The sequence below is a fragment of the Anthonomus grandis genome, chromosome 1 (genome assembly GCF_022605725.1).
Source record: "Anthonomus grandis grandis chromosome 1, icAntGran1.3, whole genome shotgun sequence".
Taxonomy (NCBI): Eukaryota; Metazoa; Arthropoda; class Insecta; order Coleoptera; family Curculionidae; genus Anthonomus; species Anthonomus grandis.
The window spans coordinates 41440616-41466413 of record NC_065546.1 but is presented as its reverse complement, the minus strand read 5'-3'; the positions used below and the strand labels follow the sequence as shown (position 1 = coordinate 41466413).

Here is a 25798-nt window from a genome sequence, read left to right as displayed (position 1 = left end):
ATTTTTTGAACAGCCTGGATTTAATATCATTTTACGTTAAATTATAATTTCCACACATTTAAACCTCTATAACTCGAATTTCTTTAACTTGAATATCTCTATAATTGAAAATTCTGTGAATTGTGACGTCGACACTAACAAAAAAAGGTTATTGTGCCAGCATGCTTTTTTAGACAGACTTTTTGACAATCCTCAAACTGCTACGGCGATTCCTGGTTGGCTGGACTAGTTTGGTTATTATGTTAGTCTATTTACACAAGTTCAAAAAAATCGTATACTAAGAGTGCAAAATTCCTATTTGTGGTTTGATAACACCTCCTCTACATCGATCTATTTATGAACGGAGTTTTTCTATAATATTTCAAAACTTCACAATTCTATTCCTGATTGTATCAAGATTTGGGAGACACGAATCTTTAAACATAAAATCTTTGATTGTTATTTCCAGCAGCAGAGTTGAATAAAAAAAATACGCCTATAATAAAACTTTCAAAATTTCAGCACTTTTTTTTCAAACTTTTTAAATCTGTCCTCTTCTATTTTCTATTTTAAAATTAGTCTGTTCTTTGTGCTATTTCATTAAATTGCATAACTATATGCCCTATTGATAATATATATTTATTTATTTTTTCTTGAATTAAGGTATACTATGGATATCTTAGTAATAGTACAATTATGTTTAGGATAGAATTATTTATAAATCTAACTTGTTAAATTGTGAAAATCAAGTCTTTATTATTCTTTTTTATATTCGTTTTACTCGTATTACAATACCTGTGGCATTTCGTTCTGTGTTAAAACCTCTCCGCCACGAAAACTTAAAAGCTTGACGAAGAATTGGAAAAGAGATAGATTTTTTTTCAGAAAGTCGGTAACGGGTTTCACAAGAAAATCATTGCTCATGCATATAATATATCACAGATTGCTTTATCTACAATTATCATAAATAAATCACCACTCTTCAAGTCTGTATCAGGTCCGATATTACAAAAAAAGAGCTTTTCCGAGAAAATGAGTAACTTCAAAGCCAGTTCAAGGTGGCTCGAAAATGTTAAAAATAGGTTAGTGGGCAAAACTGAAAAAAAATTTAGTAAAAGCAAAATAAAGTTTGTGGTGAGAGTGCAGGTGTAGAAGAGGAAAAATGTGATACCTGCATTAAAGAAAGTTAGGCTCCCTATAAAGAAGACATTTCTATGTAAAGCCGGCCTATTTTTTAAACGTCTTCCCGACAAAACTTTAAGTTACAAGCGTGGAAAATGTCTTGGAGATAAATAGCAAAGAAAAAGTAACGTGTTTACTTTCAGCCAATATGGCGGGAACCGAGAAGCTAAAATCGCTCTTGATTGTAAAAAGTGGCAAACCGCAATGTTTTAAAGGAGTTAAATGTTTGCCGGTTAATTATAAAAATTATAAAAGAGCTTGGATGGCCCATAATTGAAGAGCATAACTTCTAAAGGGTCCAAGTGCCAATTTTGACCAATTTTATATTTTCTTAGAAAAAGGTTTTAATTGTTGGCCCCAATGCATTTAAAAATGGTCTAAATGCCAAATCGCAAGAATGTGCTTTTGCAACGCGATGAAAGATGGCGCAAGGTCTAAGTCCCAGCATGTTAAAGCAGCAAGTTAAAAGGGTCTATGTGCCACCAATGTTGGTCTGTTTATTTAATCATTAAACTTCAGTATAACGTGGCGCTGCGATGGAAAACAGTAAAAATGCTGTGGAAAATGCTGCTGGCAGAAAAAGGCGAAAAAGAAATACGGAAAGTATCCTAAATGAAAGAAAAAGATTGAGGCTATATGGAAAGCAATATACAAACTATAAAGGCGTTTTAGTTTCCAAAAGAAAAACACCAACAGACAACATGGTAAGTTAACCTTAATGGATTATTTATAAACCGGTGTATCTAAATATTTTTTTGTTTGTTTTAGGAATGCAAATGTAATAATTTAAAATGTAAACTGATCTCGGCTGCACAAAAGATGCTCCTGTTTGATGAATTCTACAAAATGGAAGATCATATTAGACAAAGTTCTTACTTATTTGGATTGATTCAAGTTGTACCGGTCAATAGACGGCGTCATGGCGAATATGAAAATCCTGGGAAAGTCGCAGGCAATGTAAAGTATACTACACCATTCCTGATGGTACTGGTAAGCATGTCCAAGTTTGTCGTAAAACATTTTCGGATATATTTGCATTGTCCCATAAAAGAGTTCAAGTCTTAGTTGAAAAAAAAAGAAAGGGGACACTGTTTACAAGGATTGGACAGGAAAGGCAAATAAGGCACGAAAATATTTTCCGAGCTTAAGAGAACAAATTAAAACTTACATTAATTCATTACCAAAAGAAGAAAACCACTACAGTAGGACTAAATCTTCTAAGGAATTTCTTAGCGCGGAACTTAATATAAATCGGTTATTTATAGCTTTTAAAAATAAATTTCCTGATACAGTGGCAACATACAGATATTTCTCAGATGTGTTTAAAAAGGATTTTCCCAACTTACGATTTGGCAGACCAAAATCAGATACATGTTCCTCTCTAAACAGTCACTTAGTTTTCAGTTAGAGTTTCATCACAGAAAGGCAGAAAAGGCTAGGAGTGAAATGCAGAAAGACGAGGTGGAATCACAGAAGCCAAGTAGTGACCACTTAGTTTTATCCATAGATATGGAACAAGTCCTATTTATTCCTACATTAACACATAGCCAGATGTTTTATAGCCGCCAGCTTTCCTGCTATAATGTCTGTGTTCACATGTCAGACAATGGAAACGCCTATATGTGCTTATAGAATGAGTCAATTTCAGGAAGAGGCGGTAATGAAGTAGCATCAGCATTGCTCAAAGTATTACGCCGAAATGATCTTCGATTGAAACCAAAACTTACTATTTGGTCTGATAACTGCATTGGACAGAACAAAAACCGTATGCTTCTATTTCTTTTTCTTTACCTTGTGGCAAATGGTGTCTTTCAAGAAATCGAGCAAAAATGTTTACTTAGCGGACACTCTTTTCTCCCATGCGACCGCGATTTTGCTCAAATTAAAAAGAGAAAAAAAGTAATGAAAAACTATGTGTCAAGTGATATCGAAAATATGATAAAAAGTGCACGTCATTAAAATCCATTTACTGTAGTTCCTCTGACAGAAGAGGATTTCAAGGACTTTAATAAAGCCAGTGACAATATGTTAAATACTTCGAAACTTAACATTTCTTTGGTCTGTTGGATAAGAGTCTCACATGAAAATCCCGGCAAAGTTTTTACTAAAACATCATTTAGTGACTTGCAAGAGTGGACAATATGTAATGTTATAAAAAAAGGAAGAAAAGTAGAAGATCTGAAAAGTATGCATCTCGAGCAACTAAATTGCAAAAATAAAATATCAAAAGAAAAACTAAAAAATCTAGAAGATATGATGGACTATATTCCTCTCAAACATCTGCCTTTTTACGATAAACTTATAGAGAAGACACATCAAGCTTTGGATATCCAAACGCAATGAAGTGACATAAGCAACGAGCTTAGACCCTTATTGCAAACAGATAATATTGGCACTTAGATACCTTTAAGGATGTTTCATTTTGTTTTCTTTTTTTTTTAATTTCATGCATTTGCTTTAAGTTTATTTTCATGTTAGTATCTTATATTTTAATACTGTATATACTAACAAAACTAAAATAAAGAAAATATATACCTTAGTGGTTTTATTAAGATTTTAAAGTGTTTTTACCGATTTTCTCAAACTTTAGCTTTTTGGCACTTAGGCCCTTTAGAAGTTATGCTCTTCAATTATGACTAGGGCTCTTTGAATTATGGCTTCTAGAACTTGAAAAACACTTTTTACATATAAACCGATGGAAAAGCTTTAAATTTCGTTATCCACATCCCATCTTGGATAAAATTTTAGATGATTTTGAATCAAATTCTTCCATCCCAATTTTTAGATTGTACATTGTGGCCAATTCTTGGAATGTGGATGAGTTAACAAATAAAATCATTGACGAATGATGAGCAGTTTTAGAACTTATTTAAAAAATTAAAACTTTTTTAAAACAATTATGTAAGTGTAAAATATATAAGATGCACCTTCAATGGTTGATTTTATAAATCACGATGAAAACTTGATTAGCAACTAAACTCCAACAATGATTAGATTGTTAGCAACCAAGAAGAAAGTTGAGACAACGGAATTTTAGACGAAAGTGATGAAGAAAATCCAAGGAAAACAACATAACAAAAAGTTTTAAAAGATTTTGATAGTATTTAAACAGCTTCTACTATAATTGAGAATAGAAATGATCATATTTTATATTCTCTAGGTTAATAGAAAGTTTTATGAATTGAACAGAATTAAAAATGAAAATGTTTATCAAAAATTATTTAAAAAATAATAAGTACATATTTAAAACAGTTTACAGTTTGTTCTTTAAATACAATTTGTTCTTTAAATAAATTTTTATATTTCTTTCCTAAATAAAACATTTTTCAGGTCAATAGTTTTGATTTCTATCGAAGTTTAAATAAATTAGATGTCTCTTGAAATTCGAGTTATAGGTTCCAACATATGCGATTTGTTAAAAATTGTAGATTTGCAAGTATGTGTATAATGTCTGAATCTGGAGTCCTAACATTGGCTAGAACATATATTAGATATAGAGTAAGTCAAAAAAAATAAAAACTTGAGTATGCTATGAAAAATTAAAAATGTAGTGTACAGGGTGTTTCAGAACTATGGGATCAAAATTTTAGGGGTTATTCAGTGCAACAGTAGAAAACATTTTAGTATAGGGACCCATGTCCGGAAAAGTGTCACTACGGCCCGACAACGCGTTCAAATGTAGAAAGACGATGAATTGCCTAAATAGGATTTAATGCATTTAATTTTCGCCGGTTGTACATGATAGCAACATAACAATTGTTTAAATTGTCAATGTCAATGTTTAAAAATTTTGGCGCTTGTGTGTTGTGCATTTTTAAAAACGATAACATTGGAGCAGTTTCTTGGCCTCCTAGGTGACCCTATTTAAAGTCACTAGATTTTTTCCTATAGGGACATGTAAAGTCTTATTAGGTCTACGAAACTCCAGTAGTAACAGAACGAGACTTAATAGTCAAATCCACCGAAATCATGTGCGACGTTTAAATCGGTGTAGTGAGATTTTGAAACATTATTGTGACGGTACAAACAACAAAAATTAATGCATTAAATCCTATTTAGGCCATTCATGGACTTTCTAAATTTTAACGCGTTTTAGGGCCGTAGTAAAGGTCCCTATACTAAAATGTTTTCTACTGTTGCACTGAATAACTCCTAAAAGTTTGATCCCATAGTTCTGAAACACCCTGTATAGGGCCAAATGAACATAATTTTAATCTTCCTTATATTAAATGAAATATCCTTTATATTTTCTGCTGTCTCTATTGCGTACTAAAACTATTAATTATTTTTCTTACATAGGTTACCGTAACACAACCTCAAATTTATTTTCCAGTTTTCCTAGTTTTAAGTCTATTTATTTATCTATCATATTTCCCTAATTAGAGATAGGGATACAACATTAATATTATAAGTTAAAGGTGATTATATAAGGGATAGAAAAGCAGATAAATATACAGAGTACTTCATTTAAAATAAAGTAGATTTTGTAATTTTAAGTTATGTAACTTTCAGCTTACAAAAAAAGATATTTAATATCAAGGGAACAATATTTAGACTCCCAAATTCTTAACAATGATCAGTCTTCTCTATGATTGGTATTTCCCACATTAAATAACGAAATTGTGAAAAATATCCTATTATACAACAGATCAGGAGTATTATACAACAGACCAAATAATATTTATAGAGAAATGAACTACTCCGCAGAAAACAAACATCCGCGATAACAAATGTATTCTAGAAATTTGTCTCTGGAAAAACCACCAAGCTAATCGGTTTTTTTGGCAAATGTTCACTAAAATAGACTTTCATGGCAATATTTTTTACACTACTTCTTCAGCTTATAACCTAGTACATTCGATCTCAATGCTACTACACACACTATCCTCGGTAAAACTGCTACTTTTACTAGCCAATGTGGTGGAACTACCGATGGTTGACCCGTTATTATCAGTGTCCGTACCTGTGTAACCGCCAACTGAGTCGCCGACCGATAGATGGCTTTCCTTTTCGTCCTCGTCCTTTTCACCTGACTCACGCGCGAGGTCACTAGTCAAAGTCACTATCTCTTGAGTTTGCTTGAAATAAGATAAAAAGTCGATCAGCGGATAGCGGACCCATGAGTGGAGGAATGGGGCTGGAAAGGGAGAAGTATTTAGGAAGGAAGGAGATTATACAAGGCTCATAATAGCGGTCTATAATCATTTTGTAAATCATAGAAAAAATTGTTATAATTTTTCTCAAAAAAATTATATATTTGAACTATGAACTCTTGTTCCGCCCTAATATACCTTATAATTCGTTTGTTATGGCAAATCAGAGACTACTTATAGACAAATTAAGGGTCATTGTTGATTTCGATCAGTTAATTAATTCTTATCATTATTTACTTTTTGCAGACATATTATCCAAGATTATAAATTCGGAGATTGATGGAAGTTTTTTTGCAGCAGAATTTGATACATTTTTGCAACTTATTAGCTGTAAGTATATTAGAAAACTGTAGTCAACAGAAAGTTAAACATTTTGTATTTTCAGGTTTGGTAATCAAAACTTAGAATACAGTCACTATTATAAGTAGAAAAACTAGTGATATTTGCTCTGTCTACACAATTACTAAAGGTTTCATGATTGTAAAGTGCTTCTAATACAGATAGAACTTAACCAGTACGCACTTTGACGCAATTTTTACTTGATGTTACATATTTCATCTAAAAGTAATAAAATGTCTCAGTATATTAATTCTTGTCAAGCTCTAGGTTTAATTAAACATTTTTTATACTTTGACCAGCTACTTTCATTTCGTTTAAAATTCAGAAGCTATCGCTTGCTTAGCAAAAAACATAACTTAGAGCCGGTATTATAAAACTATTTTAACAGATAGCTTAAACTTGTAGAATAACGTCACATGTCACAGTTAACTTCAAAATGTAGAAGTTAACTTTATCAGGTGGATAGGGTATCAGTTAAAGTTAACTTTATAAAAAATTCTTGTTTTTGACATATATTCTGTCAATAATTTTGAATATAACCTAACACTGAAAAAGCTTCCAGTCCTCGACATTAACACCAGAAACAATTACAATATGCCAATCCCCATCCCAAAAAGTGAACTAACATGGAATTTCCTTATACACTTGAGCATACAAATTTGTAACCATCTTCCAAATTGCATTTAAGCCTCTAAAAGTCCTCCTCGCTTTAAAAAGTCTTTAACGGAATAGTTTAAAAGCAAGTATTTTTACAGCCTAAGAGAGTTTTTTGAAGATAAATGGGAATAGGCCAATAGGATATAACTAGTTTTTAATGACGATTTAAAGGCTGGATTTTTGTCATGTTATATTTTATATTATTTTTGTGATGCTACTCTCATAAGTTTTTACCCAATTTCGTCTTAAATTAATTAAATTATGTGTTATGCCAAATGCTTATGTAGAAATGGCAAAAAACATACTTTATAATATCATAAAAAATTGTCACTTATTTTGACAGGCGCAAAACAATACTATTATTAAAGATAAATATTTATTATTCGCCGCTATATACAATATGCGCTATATTTAATCGGATCTGTCACATGTGTGATATAAATTTCTCTTCGGTTCATGTGATTGTCGATATCTTGGTGGATCATTACTCTTGGGATTAAGACCCATGTGTTTAAATTACAGTTAGTAGGTATATTGCAGTTAATTTAATTTAATTTTGTTGAATATGTGATTATCTTGTTAAACTTTTATAATTGGGTTTTTATATCATATTAATAGTTATTTGTTTGTAAATATTTTTTTTGGATAACTTTTGAGATTGTGACTTTACTTTGTTCTTTTCTTTTCATTCATTCCTTTAGGTTTGTTTTGTGTTTTTTTCGTTAAACTATATTTTTCATTGTTTTGCAAATGTTTTCTGTCATTGGGAAAGTTGCCTATGTTGGAAATAAAGGCTGATTATTATTATTATTATGCCTTATGATTACTTATGCCTTTTTATAATTACTTATGTAATAAAAAGAATTCTAAGAAAATTAAATATTTTATAATTATTATAGATTCCTTAAAAGGGTTTTATTATTCTACGTTTATGACGACGGTTGTCCCTTGATATGATGTTGAAAAGATCAGCTTAAATCGCCTTTTTCCCATGGTGCGGCACAAACAGCACAAGTTTGTATTATCGTAACAGTTCACAAAAACACTGAAATGACTTAACCTTTTTCTTTTTTCGAAATGCCGAATGTAAACACAAAGCCGTTAGTCAAGATCACATTTCGCAAGATGACATCAGCTTTGCCTGCGGTATTGCCATTTCAAATTTTTTAGAAGCGGCTTTAAGAAAAAATAAATTTTAATTACTGTAAAGATGTTATTTTTGCGCTTAGAATAACATATACACTACCGGACAAAAGTGGAGAAACAAAGTGTCTTTTGTATTTATTTTTATATTAGTGTATTTGATCATTAATTTTTTATTTTTTTTTAATATAATTTTGTTTCTAGTCTTCAGTACCTCAATAAAAAATTAAAAAAAAAAAACAAGTGACAACTAATATATTTTATTCTTGTTTTTACAGGGGGCAAAAGTGAAGAAACACTATTTTTATTTATTTTTTATACACAATGTATTAGTTAGTTGTACATACAAAGACTAATAGTGTGTAGCAAAACCCTTATTTTTTATAACTTCAGCACACCGACTTTGCATAGAGTTCATTAGGCTGTCAATAATCTGCTGAAATGGACCCTTGAAGCTCCACTCCTCTTGAAGAGCTGTGAACAAATCATCCTGGTTTCTAAATTTATCTTTATTTTTTTGTCTGATTTTCCTATCTATGGTCCCATAGGTTTTCTATCGGGTTTAGATCCGGAGTTTGTGCGGGCCATTTCATAAGGGGCACATTGTTGTCTTCAAACCATTTCTTTACTACTTTTGCGGTATGCTTCGGATCGTTATCCTGCTGAAACGACCATCGAAGCGGCATATTTTCTTCTGCGTATGGAAGCATATGATCCTGAAGAATTCTTAAAAATTGAAATCTGTCCATTTTTCCTTCAACTTTTTTTAATGGTCCTACTCCTGATCCGGAAAAGCAACCCCAAACCATGATATTGCCTCCTCCATGTTTCACAGTTGCCCTGGTGTACTTTGGATTAAGTCTAGTATTGGCAGGACGACGAACCCATTTCATTCCATCAGATCCGAATAGGCAGAACTTACTTTCATCAGAAAATAGAACCGTTTTCCACTTTTGGGTTGTCCAATCAAGATATTTCTGTGCAAATTGGAGTCTAGCCAATCTATTCTTTTTGGAAATGAATGGCTTTTGGCTGGACGACGGCTATAAAGTCCAAATTCAGTCAAACGACGACGCACAGATACCGAAACCCCAGGTATTTCATTATAAATTTCTGTGGCGGGCATAAAGGGATGTTCTGTTCCCAACATTTTTATTTTTCTCTCAATAACTTTATTCGTTTTCCTTGGCCGTCCATACCCTGGACGGGTAGTCACACTATTATATTTTTTAAAAGCAGCAATAGTTTTTGAAACTACGGATCTATTACGACTAATTTGCCTAGCAATTTCACTTTGTTTTACACCAGCTTGAAATTTTGAAACAATTAATTTTCGGAGATCAATACTCAGATCTATTTCGCGAGGTATTTTGCACAAATCGTATATAACAGTTTAACACTCAACGTTAAGATCAAACTAATGATAAATAATTACTTTAAATACCACATAAGATTTGTTTGGAATGTTTATTCACTTTTGTCCGCATAAAAGAGCATAAATAATTCTCACTCCCCTTTGTTGAACTCAAACAAAGTTGTTGTTTACTAATTCTAGCCTTTTAATATTCTAAGGCCAAGCCAAAATAAAAACACGAAAAATTCATCTTTTGACAGTAGCACATGGCCCTAATACCGTCTCAAAGAGGAAGAAGAAGAAATGAGACGGTTATAAAACTGACATTTTATTGCGAAGGGTAACTTGATGGTTAAATTTAAAGTTAACTTTTGAAAAATATTTATAATACCGGCCTTTAGAAGGCTTTATTTAATCTCGATAATAACAACATGCTTTTCATGAGACTTTAATTAATATCTTTTAATATGTTAAGAAGCGTAAAATAACAAATAAAAACTAGAAAAACATAGTTAACTCACCTTTTCCTTTTCTGTAAACTTTTCTTTCCGTATGCCAACGATTTCCTCAAAACTGGGCTCAATGAATAAACCAAATGGCCTCTGAGGGAGTTCATCTTGAGTTGGAGGGCCCGGATGATCGAGTTTCGATTTCCTTAATAAGTCTAATGAGTGCTCTAATTCTCTTATTACAATATCATCATCGAATAAAAAGTCTTTGTACAACTTAACCTGTAAATTCGGAAATAAATACAAGATCCTCACACCAATATTACCGGCGGACCTGAATAAAATTTACAATAGAATCCATATCACCGAATTTTAACAAACTTCTCTTATGCATTTTTAGTATTGTATATGCCATTGCTGTAACTACTCTTTCACCATCTAACAAATATATATCCCAAATTCTCAAACATAAATTAAATGGAACCTAAAAATATAAAACCAAATAATATGATTGTTAAAATAGTCACACTATGTGGTATATTACCCTTTCAATAAAGCAAACAAAAAACCATTTTAATGAATACAAAATTGTATCCAATCCATGTTTATCAAAGTGTTTTTTCACTTTTGGAAGCAGTTTGGTTAAGATCTTGTCATGATGAGCCAAAAACCTTGTTAATTTTGGAAAACCTAAAATAGTTGGCAACATCTATATAGTACTGTAATATAAATAAGTGTTTAGGTTTTTGCTTTTTTATTAATTAGTGAGATAGAGTAGAAAAAAGGTTCTGATGAAGGGTTAAAAAAAAGTTTCAGTTTAGTTTTTCTAGTTTTAATTAAAAATACAGATAACTTAAAACAAAGATTAAAAAAGACCAAAATTATAGTTTCTAGTAAGAGGCAACCTGCAAGAAAGTGGAAATCCTTGAGGATTGAGAAAAAAATTATAAATTTTTCAATAAATTTTTAGGTGGTGGTCTTAAATTTTAATAGGAAAATTAGCCAAAAGTATTTTATTTTATACCTTCTTTATACAACCCATGCATGGCATATTTAGGATCCGTAAGCAAAATATGTACAGCCCAAAATGCATCCTCCTCATCCATATACATAAGAAGCACCCCAGCTAAGCCAGACATCCCTTGGCAATATCCCACCTCGGAATTATACATGGCATAAGCTGTCAAGACATTGAATAGCATCTGCTGTTTAATACAGTAACGTTCTCTGTACTGCAAATGATCTCTAAAAAAGTACATATGTTTTCTGGCTTTAAATTTTTGAAAAATGATTTCTAACCTAAACTGTCTGTTTACATCAGAATCAATTTGTCTAGCATCTGTGGAGTACTTTCGAGCCAAGTTTTTCATTTCTTGATACCGTCCTTTATTACTTTCTTTCATCTTTTTAACATTGAGTAATCTACACCAGGCATCACTACGCAAAGAATTTGGGATACCCTTATATACACGAGAATGTAGTTTTTCCTGAAAGAAAGTTTTAACTAGCAACCTAAACACAGAAACCAAGCATGCTTTTGTAGTAATTTGATTGAATGTGGCAGTAATCACTTACTTTACTATGGGGATTGTCCCAGTTTTTTAACATTTTTAGCCATTTCTTTTCTCTTTCTACTTCAATTAATAATTTTTTGGCTTCTTGCGGATCCACTTTGGATGGTAAACGCTGGTCATGAATAAATCCATATCTGAAACATGCATGTCAAGTTTATTTCTGGCAATTTTATTAAGGGCTGTTTGCATTAATTTTTTATCAAGTCCAATAAGCAATAAGATTTTGACATATCATATGTACATACATTAGTTGACATTATTATTCTCATAGGGTCATATAGAATTATTATTTGACAAGTTCTTTTTTCTAATGTATGTAATGTAATGTTCTTTTTTGAGTTTATCTTGGTGGAAGCTCCTGATCATTTAAAAGTAGCTTCATGAATTCCTAGCCCTTGAAAGTGTTCAGTTCAGAGTAATATTTGTTCTGATTGTAAGTTTGTGAGTGGATTATAATATTCCAATAATTATTAAATTATAAACAGTTCAAATTTTTAATGTAAATTAAAATAAAGTTTGTACTGCATGTTACATGAGTTTAAAAGTAGCATGGAAAATTTTTGCTCTGTACTTAAAATTGTCTTTCTATCAATATTTTGAGAATGTTGACCAAAAGACAGATATTACTGCTTATTTTAAAGCAAAGTCAAAATATTCCTTATCATCCAAAAAGGAACAGGTTTGTTTAAAAAAAATAGTAAAAAGAAAAATTATATTAAATTAGCAAGATAAAAATAATTAAAATGTGAAATGTTAAAATGATAAGAAAAGATAAGATAATATAGAAAAGCATAATTGGGTACAATTACAACATAAAAAAGTAAAGCTAGTGATAAAAAGAAACATTTCAAACAAAAATTTGTTGACAAGTATATCCTGTACACTGTTATAGAACTGATTATTATTAATAATATTTACTTTAACCTGTTCCTTAACCCGTCCTTTGTCCTGATACTGTAGAAATCAACCAAAACAAAAGATGAAATTTTTTACAATGAAAAGCGAGTCTAGTTAACATGAATATAAATAAAGACTAATTTAAGGATTTTTTCTTGTTTTTGAAAACAGGATTTGCAATATGATACCAACTTAGGAAACTCATCAATGCAAAATTACACATTTCAACATCAAAAAAGTCAATAATAACTAACTGATAATGCTTTATTTAAATAGTTATTGTCTACTTAAAAATTATATTAAGAATATACAGGGTGTCTCGAAAGTAATGGGACATAGAACAACAGTAGATTCCTTACGTCAAAATAATGTGATTGAAACTTGCCTAATCCTAACTTTAATAGTAACTGAACTACAGGGTGTCAAAGTATTATGAATCATTTGACATACTGACATGACATTTAAAACATACAAGTCTTAAAAAGAAAAATAAAATTTCGTATACAGTTTTCGTGTTTTCGGTAGATGGTGCTCGTTGCGTTAGTTTTTACTTTTTTAGAACCCCCAACTTTTTTTCAGCCCCGTATATGGGTTTAAAAAGTATCAAAATAAATTCCATATTTAATTTTACATACAAAATGTATACCTTATTAAAGTCACTAGGAGCAACCATTTTCGATATAATCACCATTTTTAAAAAAAAAAATTAAAATAATATTTATGTTATTTTATTTAAATCGCATCTCTGGCAGTTGGCGTTGGAGACGAGGTGTTTGTATTATTTATGTCAAACTTTCTGAATGTCATGTAGAACTTTTAATACGAGTAAAAAAGTTTTTCTCTTAAGTTTAATCATTTTAAATCATGCCTAGGCATAATTTTTTTGATATGCTTTGTGTTTACGCGGTAGTAAATTTTAATGGACGGCATGTAAGACGCAGGTATCAGGAAATATTTTCAGATAGACAACAACCCAACCGTAAATTATTCCAAAGAATTTATAGCCGACTAGAAGAAACTCGATCATTTTCAAAAATATTTTCCAAGAACAGGAAGAAGAAATTTTAGTCCGCGTAGCAGAAAATCCAGGGTTAAGTACTAGGCGGCAGCTACGGGTGTAAGCAAATCATGTGTTTCAATCATGGTAAAGTGCTTCAGAAAGAAGGCCTCTATCCATACCACTTTACACCAATTCAGTGTTTGATCCCACCAGATTTGCCAACCAGAATGCAGAACGCATCTTTCTCGATGGGTACGCAATTACCTTGACGAACAATATCCCGAACGTTGGATTGGCCGTGGAGGACCTTTGCTTTGGTCTGCGCGTAGTTCAGACTTAAACCCCATGAACTTCTGTATTTGGGGATTTTTGAAATCAATTGTTTATGATAGTCCTATAAATAATCTGAATGAACTAAATGTAAAAATTGTGGTTTACCATTAAGATTATCAAACTTATTAAGCTTAAGTATAAACTTTATCTTAAATCAAGAAAATTCAGATCTCTCTACTGGAGATTCAGATACCATTCCACAAGAGCTTCGGTTAAATCTAAAGTTAAACCTGCCGACACCAACTACTTAAGAGACATGGAATCTGCATTACAAACAAATTCCAGAATGTTTTGGTCCTTTGTGAAATCCTTGAGAGATTCGGCGGATATCATGGAGAAAATGTCATTTGAAGGCAGGATTTATTCAGGTTCTCAAGACGTTGCAGATGGGTTCGCGAATTTTTTTAAGCCATCTATATTAATGACCACGATTTACCATGCTTGCCTTTTAAACCCATGTCTTTATTTGTAGTCCTCTGGTCTCTGAAGATGAGATTGTACAGGCCATCAACAAAATTAAAGGGAACAAGGCTATTGGCTTCAGTTGGTATTCCACCGTATGTGTTAAAGGGTTGCCGTGACCATTTGTTGAAGCCACTAGGATATCTTTTTTTAATACTTCCAAGTTATCCAGCTAGGTGGAAAAGTACCAAAATAATTCCTATAGGTCTCTGGCTCTAGAGATAAAATTACAAACTACCGCCCAATTACTATTATGAAAACTCTATTTCTAAAGTCTTGGAATTGATTATATTTGAGCGCCTATTTAGTGAAATTGCTGGTCGCATTCAACTTTCACTAATCTTGTCTCATTCTGTTAATATGTCCATGAAGCTATCAATGGAAAATCCCAGGTTGATGTTATCTATACAGATATGGAGAAAGCAGTTGATAGAGTGAGACTCCAAAAAATCTTTCTGTCTCCTTCTATTACGTACCTAATTCAGTCATACCTCAGTTGTAGGTTTCAATATGTTGAAATTAAAGGTTCCAAGTCGTTTATCTTTGAAAGTTCTTCTGGTGTTCCACAGGGCTCCAATCTTGGACCACTCTTGTTTTTGGCTGCTATCAAAGGTCTGACTTGCAATATTAAAAATGCAAGGGGATTATTATTGTTTGCCGACGATTTCAAGTGTATTTATTCTTCAGATTCAATTTGTGAATGATTTTCAGGCTTTGCAAGATGAATTTTGGGATATTGGTAGTTAGTGCAAATTAAATAGCTTTAGATTAAATATCAGTAAGTGTGCTTGTATGTCATTCACACTAAATAATAGTCCCATAATTTTTAATTACACCTTTAATGGTAAACAACTGCAAAGAGTACCCAGCAGAAGGATCTAGGAGTGATTTTTGACCTGACTCTTTCATTTTCTAAACACATTTTATCAAAAGTAGAAAATGCCCAAAAAATTTCTGGATTTATTGTTAGAACCACCAAGGAGCTAAGTTTTGAAGTGAGTCTCCATCTTTTCAATAGCTTAGTTTTGCCAATCTTGGAATATGGGTCCATTATTATAGAGGGAAGCCCTGTTCAGTATTCTGATACAATCAAGGATCTTGGCATTTATTTTGACAATATTGAAGTTGTGGGCATTGGCTTCTCTAGTTTTAGGAATCAAATTAGAGAGATTGTGTAAACTCTTCTGTTGATTTTATGTTGGATTGCCTGTAAAAACATATTTGTATTTTAAGTATTTTAAGTTATGGTTAGGTTAGAACTTTGTAATATTTTTTTTGTAATGGGGTTGATCCAGTTTATTAAAATAAATAAATAAATAAATAAAAAAAAAAATTTGGTCCCTCCAGTACAGGATCTGGGTAGCTATGGTTGAAGGAGTTCAGAGAAAGTTCTTGAAGTGCATATATTTTAGGAAATTTGGTATATATCCCCATAGAGGCTGTGATAATGATCATTTGTTGCAGGTTTTTCTCTAAGTAAGAGAAGAATTAGAATATTTTTGTGCACTCTTTTCAAAATACTGAAAAACAAAATAGATTGTCCTGAAATTCTTAGTCAGTTACCTTTTGCTTTAAACAAAATTAACACTGGCCATCCATTAGTTTTGTATCTGGCTTATCCATGAACCAACCTTTATAAGAATTCTCTCATTTATAAACTTTGTGAATATTTTAACTTATATGCTTCCAATATTGACATTGATTGAACTAGTCTGAATCAGTTTAAAAAATAATACTAAATAAACTAAAACAGAACTGAACTGGTCAGTGATGTGTTGGGATTTTGTTATTGTATTATTATTTATTACAGTACTTTTTATGCTATATTAAGTTATGTATATTTATGTAGGTACATATGTTAGTATCTGTAAGTGGCCTTCTAGCTATTGATACTTTTAAATAAATAAATAAAAAAAATTGTAAATTCTGTAAATATGTTAAAAAATAATGAGGATCTTCTTTTTAAAATATGGTCATTTGTTAAATGTATTTCAAAATGCATTAAAGTTAATGGAGGGCATTTTGAACAGTTGTTATAGTAGCATTATTTGTATGTTTCTTTGTTTATTATTGTTTTTGGTATATTTGTTTGAAAATAAAACAAAAAAATATCATTTACTTTGGTTATGATATAAGAATTAACAAAAACATCATTTTTTTTTTAATTTGGTAATTGTTCTCACTTTACATAAATATTAATAACCTTAGGTATTAATCTTATTTTATTTGGGATTGCATTGCTAAAAATCTAGTAAATTTAAGTCATTCACATATTATGAAAATCTAAAAGTGGGATTATTTTAAAAATGGTTGCCTCTAGCAACTTTAATAAGGTATACATTTTTTATGTCATATTAAAAAAGGAAATTATTTTGTTACTGCTCAAACCAATGTATGGAGCTGCAAAAAAGTTAGGGGATTTAAAAAAGTAAAAACTAACACAAGCACCCTCTACCGGGAATACAAAAACTGTATATCAAATTTAATTTTTATTTTAAAAAGACTTGTATGTTCTCAATTTCATGTCAGTATGTCATTTGGTTCAGGACCTATGAGAAAAAAATGATAAATCAAATTTTGATACTCTGTATTTCAGTTACTATTAAAGTTAGGATAAGGCAAGTCGACCTCAATCACATTATTTTGATGTAAGGAATCTACTGTTGTTCTATGTCTCATTACTTTTCGGGATACCCTGTATATTGATCTCATAACAGGTTGTCAATTCAATTTGCTATAAGTAAAATGGTACCTGTCTGTTGTATGATAAACCTCAAGTGCTGGATCTTCCCAGGCATCAATTTCTGCACAGTCTCTTCCTTGTTCATAACGTGTAAATATCCTATCCCTCTCCTCTGCAGATCTAGAAAATTTTAAAAAAATTAGGATTTTTTTCAGATGTTTGCTTATTTGTGAATTTTAACACAGTTTGCAATATAAATATTGATGTATGCAGAGCTTACATTATAACATATGGGGAGACAATGAGATTAGCATACCTTTTTATCAGGTCTTCTTCATTCATCCCATTGAGTAACTTGTTGACAGGTTAAAATATTTGAGTATCTGAGCATGCCTCTATGAAATATGTTGGAACTTGAGGCTTCAATCATAAAGATCATTGATCACCTAATCTATCATCTAAAATAGAATGCATTGATTATTCCTTAATTTAATTGTATTAACATGTTACATTAGCATTAACATCTTATCTAGTATAAAAAAAAGAAGTTTTCACACTATCGCATAAGCTTACTACTCTATGGAGGCGGCATCATCCTGTTTAAGTAATTTATTTGTTGGAATGTTATTTTGAAATACATATGTTGGACTTTTTTTAAAATTAAATATAAAAAACTCCATTTCTTAAATAATATAATATAAGAAAAAAAATGAAAAAAACATAGTCATATTTATTTACTAGGTAAAAATCTTTAATCTCTATCTAGGCCATTTACATCCTGATTGATCAAAATTTACATTTCCAATATAAAATTCATATACAAAATACTGACTGAAGAACTGAAGACGTGCCTTAAACTAAGTAATTATTTAAAAAAGACTGTAAAACAGAAGTGAATAGACACATATATTCCTTGGGGCATCCTTGATCTGCCCTCTTTAGAAAGGCTATCTCCCTTGAAGCAGAAACATACAATTACCGTTAAGAAAAAATCGGTAACTTCTCATTTAAATATAATATCAATACTTGAAAATTCTCACTTACCTTAAATTATATCTATTTTAACATCAATTGGCATTTTTTCCGGAAAATACAACAGGGAAAACAAAAAAACTTTTCACCCACCACCTGAAATCTATCAATTGTCACTCAATAGTATTGTCAAACTGCTTGTCAATGTGGTGTTCGTAGCTAAGCTAATATTGACGCGCGACAAATGAATTTCTGCGCGGTCAGATATCGCTCGCTCAATGTGAGAGCACCTTTAATTGACGTCCGTATTTACCGAAATTAAAGGCACGAATAACCGAGCAGTAGTAAGCACCAAAAATTCCTTAACCTAATTTTTTTTTTAACTAAAACCAGATATAAAAAACAAGTTCTGAGGGAATCTTTATATTCTGGCGGAGTTTCTGTCTAATTTCCCTATATGTTTAGCTTAGAAAATCTCAGAACCTGATTACCTTTATGGTGTAAGTCCGAATTTCTAGATTCATAAATAATTATAAAATGTCAGGATTGGGGTATGCAGTAGCTCAAGCAATTCTCCATAACTCGAAAAACTTGTGTCAAAGTAATTGGAGGACAATAAGAAACCTGAAATCTTTAGTATATGGTAAGTAATTATTTTTGCTATATACATATGACCCAAGCATATACCTACCCGAATGAAGTTCAGACATATCATAAGTTCTAGTCTTCACTAAGAACATCTCTTAACCCTGGAATGCTACACTTATTTCCGACTCTGCATCTGCTACACAGGGGTACAACCGTACCCCAAATAAAACACGTCGTATTTTAGAAAAATGAAAATTTTATTCACTTATAGAAAAATAATAACTTAAACCGAGTCTTTTCATCTTATCAAGAACACTTTTAACGCACATCCATAATAAAATGTTCATGCGGCACACACTGAGCATATTTTTTTTTGATGTTGCAAACACACGAACTTTTTGCATACAGCACAGCTTACTCTCCATTTTCAATCCTCTCTTCTGGGACAAAGCACACACCTACCCACTGTTGTTGTGAGCCTAGTAGGTACTTCTTCTGAAGTGGTTATCTTGAGGACCTTACATATGGTTTCACGGAGTTCGCGCCTCAAAGTTGGAGCTTCCAAATGACTCATCATGTGCGGTCTGACCAGGTCAAGGGCAAGCTTCTTGAGGTATTCTCTCCTGTGCTTTACAATTTCTTTATTTACTTCACCAGAGCCATGCAAAAGAATCATTTAATTATATCCCAGAATATCCAACAAATGATAGAACAGACATAATGGCCAGCGACGTGTTTTTCTACCAGTAGAATAAGTGTGGCACAACTGGTCCAAAGTATTTACTCCTCCTTTTGTAGAATTATAAAATTGAATAATTTCTGGTAGCTTTTTTTTTTTTTTTTTTCAAGTACTTTATTGTCGAAAATTTGGTACATGTACACGAATTTTATTGACAAAGCTTCAGAAAATAAATACAATCAAATCAGACTTTACAAAACAAATATAAAAAATTTATACAACATATAAAATGCCTAAAAAAAAAAATGCAAGAGAAAAATGTTACAAACAAAATCTTTATAAAACAAAATATATGCATGTAGACAAAGGTAGCAGAGATAAAGGGACACATAAAGGTATGTTCAAAATTTAAATTAACAGATTAAAAGCTTAGCATCTACTACACAACATCCTCAGCCTTAAAAAAGTCTTCAATTGAATAAAAGGCTTTTAGAAGCAAATATGACTTCAGTTTACAACAAAACTGGCGCAAAGACTGAACACTTCTTAATTCCACGCTAATGTGATTATAAATCATTAAACCCCGATATATAAATGAATCTTTGATAGATGTAAAATGAGGAATAGGAAAGGGAATATTATTAATCTGTCTGGTAGGATAACTGTGATGTCGGATTGGAAAACTGTTCTTATTTTTGAATATTAAACATGCAGTTTCAAAAATAAATAATGATGGTAGGGTCAAAATACGGCTCTCTTTGAAAAGATTACCACAATGCATTCTAGAATGGGCCTTAAATAAACTTCTGACAGCCCTCTTTTGCAGCACAAAAACAGACTGAAACAGATAATTTGAACATGCACCCCAAAATGGAAGAGCATACCTTAAATGCGACTCGAACAAAGCAAAGTACACATCACAAGCAACATCTCTCCCCAGTTCATGAACGGTTGCCCTAACAGAGAAGCAGCCAGAAGCAAGTTTTTTATTTAACTTTATTATATTGTCAGAAAACTTTAAATCTTTATCAATGACTAAAACAAGAAATGCAGAATTGTCTACCATGTCCAATGCATTCTCACCAAAATCAAGACTCTCAGCTTGAAAATTGAAACCAATAATATGGGACTTTGACATATTTAAGCAAAGTTGATTGGAATCACACCATTGCTTTAATTTCAGAAGATCGGCTGCAACATCTCTGACAAGCTGCTTGGGATCTTTATTCGAACATAAAACCGTTGTGTTGTCAGCAAACAATGTAAAATGTCCACACATGCTAAGAGTAATAAGATCATTAATGTATACAAGAAATAGAAGGGGACCAAGAACTGACCCCTGTGGAACACCACAATCCACAGACTCCCTACCAGAAAACTCACCATTAAGGTACACAGACTGCTCGCGACCAGACAAATAGCACTCAAACCACTTCAGTGCAACACCCCTAACTCCATAAGCAGAAAGCGTCTGAAGCAGTATCCTATGACTCACACAATCAAAAGCTTTGGACAAGTCACAGAACACCGCCGCAGTCGCTTGGTCGTAAATGGCTCATCACCTTTTTCATGCATTGTCGAAAGCATAATTACTGCTTTTTTAGCACTCTTGGTTGGACAGTATGATAACAGTGTCAGATGTCCACTGTAGCAAAACATGGCAGAATTTTGATTCCTTTCTTTGAGTTCCAAAAACGACTCAGGAATTTCTTTTTTATTTCTTCTCACAGTACCAACAATGGTAATTTTCCTCTCCAAAAGATGTTTCGTGGTCTCAATAGAAGTAAACCAGTTATCCATGGTCAAGTTCCTATTTATTCCTTGGACAGAACTGCTTAGCTTATTACAGTAATACTGAGCTACAGGAACATTGCGTTGGTGTGGAACCTTTTCCTATATAAATTTCAGCATCAAGTGCAAAAGCTGTTTTGGCATCACAGGACAGCACAATTTTGATTCCGTATTTATTGGGCTTTGAAGGGATGTACATTTTAAAAGAACATCGCCCTCTAAAACCAACCAATTATTCATCAATTGTAATATATTCTGAAGGAGTATATAGGTTTTTCATTTTAACTATTGACCTCTCAAATACATCTCAAAAAGCTGCAAGCTTATCGGTTTCTTTTCTTTCAGCTCTGGACTGCTTATCACCAAAGCGAAGACAGTTTATCAAAAACCTGAAACGTGCCTCGGGCATGGTAGCATGGAATATTGGAATTACTATGTCTTTATCAAATAGTTCCTTTGTCAAAACTCCGGCCATTTTCATAACACCGGCATAATAAAATAGCCCGAAAAGTGCTTGGAGTTCAATGCTGTTTGTATCCTTAGTCCAAGAGGGTCTCTTACCTACTGGCGTAATAACAGGCGCATCAGTATCTTGGTCATCGTTCTTATTTGAATATTTCAATCGTTGAACTTGGATCTCGTTATTAGTATATTGGGTAATTTTATCGAGATTTCCTTCAGTGAAACATAATTTCCAAGCTTCAGTTCCCGATGTTATATGTTTTGCTTCGTTTTTGTTTCCAGGTAAATGCAAAACCAGATTTCGTTTTGGTGTACGATGAATTGCGCCTTTCTTACCTGACCACATAAACCCATTTTTACCCCTTAATTTGGTAGGCACTGGTAAAATTTCCACCATATCTCTGTTGATCGCCTGTATTTCTGCCCATGGTATATTGTCATCTTCCGAATCTGCATCAGATGGAAAGGTATCCTGAGTCTGTTCTGGTGCAATAAAAGAATTAAGATTGATTTGATTGCCGCGTATTTCATCTTCTTCTGGCTCCTTTCTAAAATCAGGTATAACGGCATCTTCCTCCTCGCTGTCATCCGAAAAACTGTCTGAATCAGATTCATAGAGAATGCGATGAATTTCTACATCTTCAGGCTTTGTTAGGTCGAAGAACTTTTTCTGCCCAGCCATTATTCGTGCAGCCTAACAAAGAAAATCAGTAATAACTTAAAAATCAAACAAAAATATAATAACTGAAAAAAAAACTAAAATGTTTTCAAAGTATTATAGACATATTTAGAAATATTTTTCAAAAAAAAGATACTTACTCATATAATAATAATCACCAAAATCTACTGAGAAGCGAAATAATCACAGAGTATATTTAACCTAAACTGCTACACTGGGGTACGCGCTAACCCCAAATATCACAAATCTCGAAAAGAAAAAAACCGTGTGCCAATGTCAATTGTCGCACGCGAACCACAGAACACAAAGAGGAAAATCATTGGTCTGTTTTCTGTGACGCGAACTGACTTGCCGCGTCTTGAAACTATTAAGACGTCGGCGTTCGCTCCCCCGCCCACTTCCATTTAACTTGAGATATGATTAATGATGGGGTACAAATGTACCCCAAGCATTCCAGGGTTAAGAAACTCTTTGATTTAAAAATGTTATAACACAGTATAATATAACCATTGCCTAAAAATTTTATCAAAAATTAACCTATTATGTAAAAAAATCCTCTTAAATATTTAAAAAAGGTTAGAAATCTAAAACTACCTGTTTTGTCATTAAAAATTTGCTCTTGAGAAATTTGAGTAATTTAAATAATATAACATTGATAATTTATTTATTTCAAGGACAGTGCCAATATACAAGAGTACAAGTTAAGACATAAACAATAATAATAATAAATGGCAACTATAAAGAATATGACCAATTATCAATGATATATAAATAAACAAGTAATAGCAATAAGAAAAAACCAAAATATAGCAAAAATATTTGATGAAATCTTATAGTTTCTAAGGCTTTAATTTAAATGAATTATTAAATGTAAATATCTCTGTAAAACATGTGAAATGAAAAACCAATGAAATTTTTACCATAAAACTAGTTTTACAGCCATTTTTCTTCTCAGGCCAAGTGTGCTAATGAATTAAATAATGATAATTAGATATTAAAAAAATATGTTTCTTTGTCCAACATTTTTATTGACTGTCCTGTATTTTAAGTCCCAAAAATTAGGATGATAGAGTTAGTAACTCTACTCTTCCTTCTCTAGGAACTCTACATTAATACTTATAACTGAGGACAATAATCACCCAAAAACACCTAAAAATTATTGGTACAAAATAGCTGAAATATAGTAAATACCCACAGATTGTACATTAAAATTCCTGTTGTATCTCACTTGAAAATCAGACTCAACTTAATCACCTTAAACTGTTATTTTTTTTTTCTTTTCAATAAGAAAGAGGTTTCATCCCTCTGCACAAACCAAAAAAAGAAATTGTTTTTTTGGAAAATGTTGATGTCAGCCTCAGTTTCATCTTGTGTGCCAAATTACATGCAATCTTAAACATTCTTTTCTCTGTAGGCTTAGTAATTTACGATTTCTAACATATTTTTCCACTTCTGTTCAGACAGGTTAACTTAAATACATTTAATCATTGATATTTCTTAGATGGAAAGACCAATCCAGCCCCAGTATTTTTCAATCCAGAGGTTCAAGCGCTCCTTAAGTCATTAACTAGAGTTAATAATGAGAAGGTTTTCAGAAGAAAAAAATTGGGCACACAAAAACTAAGTGATCCAGAGTACAAGTTTATGACTGATGAAGAACTACAAGAGTCTCTTAAAGAAGCAGAAAATAGAGCAAATGAATTGCTGCAAATACCCCCTGTTATACAAGTAGCGGATGTAACTACCAAAGTGTTAGCGAGAGACAATGCATTACAAGGTAATTCCAACATAAACATAAGAATAATTTACACAAAATATTTGTTTTTTAGGTTTGGAATCAAGTAGAATGGTATTTACGGATATAACGTATGGCCTAAAAGACTGTGATAGATTAATTGTTGTCAGAGAACCTGATGGGACATTACAGGAAGCAGAATGGGCAGTCAGGCAGCGTATTATCCAAGCATACTTTCCTCGTCCGGGGAAATTGATTAAACCCCCTAAAATGTTTGAGGGACAGTATTTGGAAGCATTACTAAATAAAAACGAATATGAGTTTATACTGGATAGGGCGTGTACCCAATTTGAGCCTGACGATCCGGACTATCAGAAAATTGTCTCAGCTACTTATGAACACATTAATGAGAATAACAAATTTGATTTACTGAGGTATGTCTGCATGAGGAAAAAATATATGTTTATATTATAAGACTATTTTAAAATATTAGAATGTAGTTGCTTTTAATATTTCAGCTTAAAAAATTACATTGGAATAGGCTTTTAAAGAAACTTGATATCTAAGTTAGCCATCTTAAATGTAATTGACTAAGCTTAATAAAAAAACGAACTTTTCAAACAATTAAAGAGAGATCTAGTGAATAATGTGGAAAAGCTTTCAAATCTATGTTTATCCACATATTTTCTCAAATATTTTAAATTATAACTTTATGTAAAAATGGCCCATTAATTTCAATTTTTCAGGATTTTAAATATTATACATTATTTTAGTGTTGGGCAATTTTGCTGCAATTGTGCTTCTCCATTAAGTTAGTGAGTCATTTTTCACCTTAAAAAATAATTTCTTCAAAGCTGTGAAGAACTGAAACTGTATGATGGAGATTTACTTACTGGATTAAAATTAAAAGCTTTCATCTTATAGAAAATTTTAATAGTTTTTCAATATTTTATTGTAGGTCCACAAGGCATTTTGGTTCATTAGTCTTCTACTTAGCTTGGCATAAAAAAGTCGACAATCTCCTACTAGAACTGATAGAGACTTTACACATTAAAGAGGCTAAGGAATTGATCGATTTATATTCAATAATGCACAAAATCGAATTTGATAATAAATCAGACGTAGACGCTGTGAAGGACTTTATTAAAAAAGAAGCTGACAAAAAGGGATCTCTAGAGCTGGCCATGCAGGCCTACGAAGATGTTATCGCGCAGAAACTCCAACTGAAAAAGGAAATAGATGCTGCACATGGTATTAAATAAGCCGATTTTTGTTTTAATTATTACGAGTATGTCAACTAAGTAGAATATAAATTTATAATTTTTGTTAAGTTCTAAAACAATAGTTGGATCTGTAATAAAGAGTCCTTATGTATAAAAAACACTTGTTGTCTATTACTTATTTATTCTTGTGGATTAGAGACCAAAGATTGCAAATTAGATGTGCTGTTTACATTCAACAATTAAAACCTTTAAATATTTTAATGAAACAGATTTGTATTTAGATTAATGGCAATATACAACCATACATGTTGCTTCATTGTAGAATTGAAATAGAAGGATTATGTTAATTTTTTTATTGTTACAAATCTAAATAAATATGTTTCATTAAAATATTTACCGGTTTTAATTGTTGAGTCTAAACATGGCGCAGTCGTATCCCCATGGGCCGGTGAAGTTACCAGCTG

At 31.9% G+C, this 25798-nt stretch overlaps 2 protein-coding genes across 2 annotated transcripts in view; one reads left to right on the top strand and one right to left on the bottom strand.

The window, feature by feature from the left end:
- LOC126734564 (USP6 N-terminal-like protein) overlaps nucleotides 1–18397 on the bottom strand; it is a 30967-nt gene extending 12570 nt beyond the window's left edge. The window contains exons 1-10 of the mRNA XM_050438250.1: nucleotides 18250–18397; nucleotides 17522–17663; nucleotides 17275–17385; nucleotides 11832–11964; nucleotides 11556–11743; nucleotides 11281–11501; nucleotides 10801–10946; nucleotides 10591–10740; nucleotides 10329–10538; nucleotides 6125–6239 (exon numbers count right to left, since the gene is read on the bottom strand). Coding sequence (XP_050294207.1) covers nucleotides 6125–6239; nucleotides 10329–10538; nucleotides 10591–10740; nucleotides 10801–10946; nucleotides 11281–11501; nucleotides 11556–11743; nucleotides 11832–11964; nucleotides 17275–17385; nucleotides 17522–17547 — 1300 coding nt within the window. The 5' untranslated portion in view covers nucleotides 17548–17663; nucleotides 18250–18397. The remainder of the gene's footprint in view (nucleotides 1–6124; nucleotides 6240–10328; nucleotides 10539–10590; nucleotides 10741–10800; nucleotides 10947–11280; nucleotides 11502–11555; nucleotides 11744–11831; nucleotides 11965–17274; nucleotides 17386–17521; nucleotides 17664–18249) is intronic.
- A 133-nt stretch (nucleotides 18398–18530) lies between these two features.
- Nucleotides 18531–25494, top strand: LOC126742362 (28S ribosomal protein S22, mitochondrial). Its single transcript, XM_050449009.1, has 4 exons — nucleotides 18531–18820; nucleotides 23878–24153; nucleotides 24206–24545; nucleotides 25070–25494. Exons 1-4 carry the CDS (start codon nucleotides 18715–18717, stop codon nucleotides 25371–25373), a joined length of 1026 nt encoding a protein of 341 aa, XP_050304966.1. The 5' UTR covers nucleotides 18531–18714; the 3' UTR covers nucleotides 25374–25494.
- Nucleotides 25495–25798: the final 304 nt, after the last annotated feature.

What these genes read in the sequence shown, in the direction of transcription:
- LOC126742362 (XM_050449009.1), top strand. Translation starts at nt 18,715, where the DNA reads ATGTCAGGATTGGGGTATGCAGTAGCTCAAGCAATTCTCCATAACTCG. An exon ending in CCTGAAATCTTTAGTATATG is followed by an intron (nt 18,821 to 23,877) that starts GTAAGTAATTAT and finishes GATATTTCTTAG; the next exon opens with ATGGAAAGACCAATCCAGCC. An exon ending in AACAAATTTGATTTACTGAG is followed by an intron (nt 24,546 to 25,069) that starts GTATGTCTGCAT and finishes ATTTTATTGTAG; the next exon opens with GTCCACAAGGCATTTTGGTT.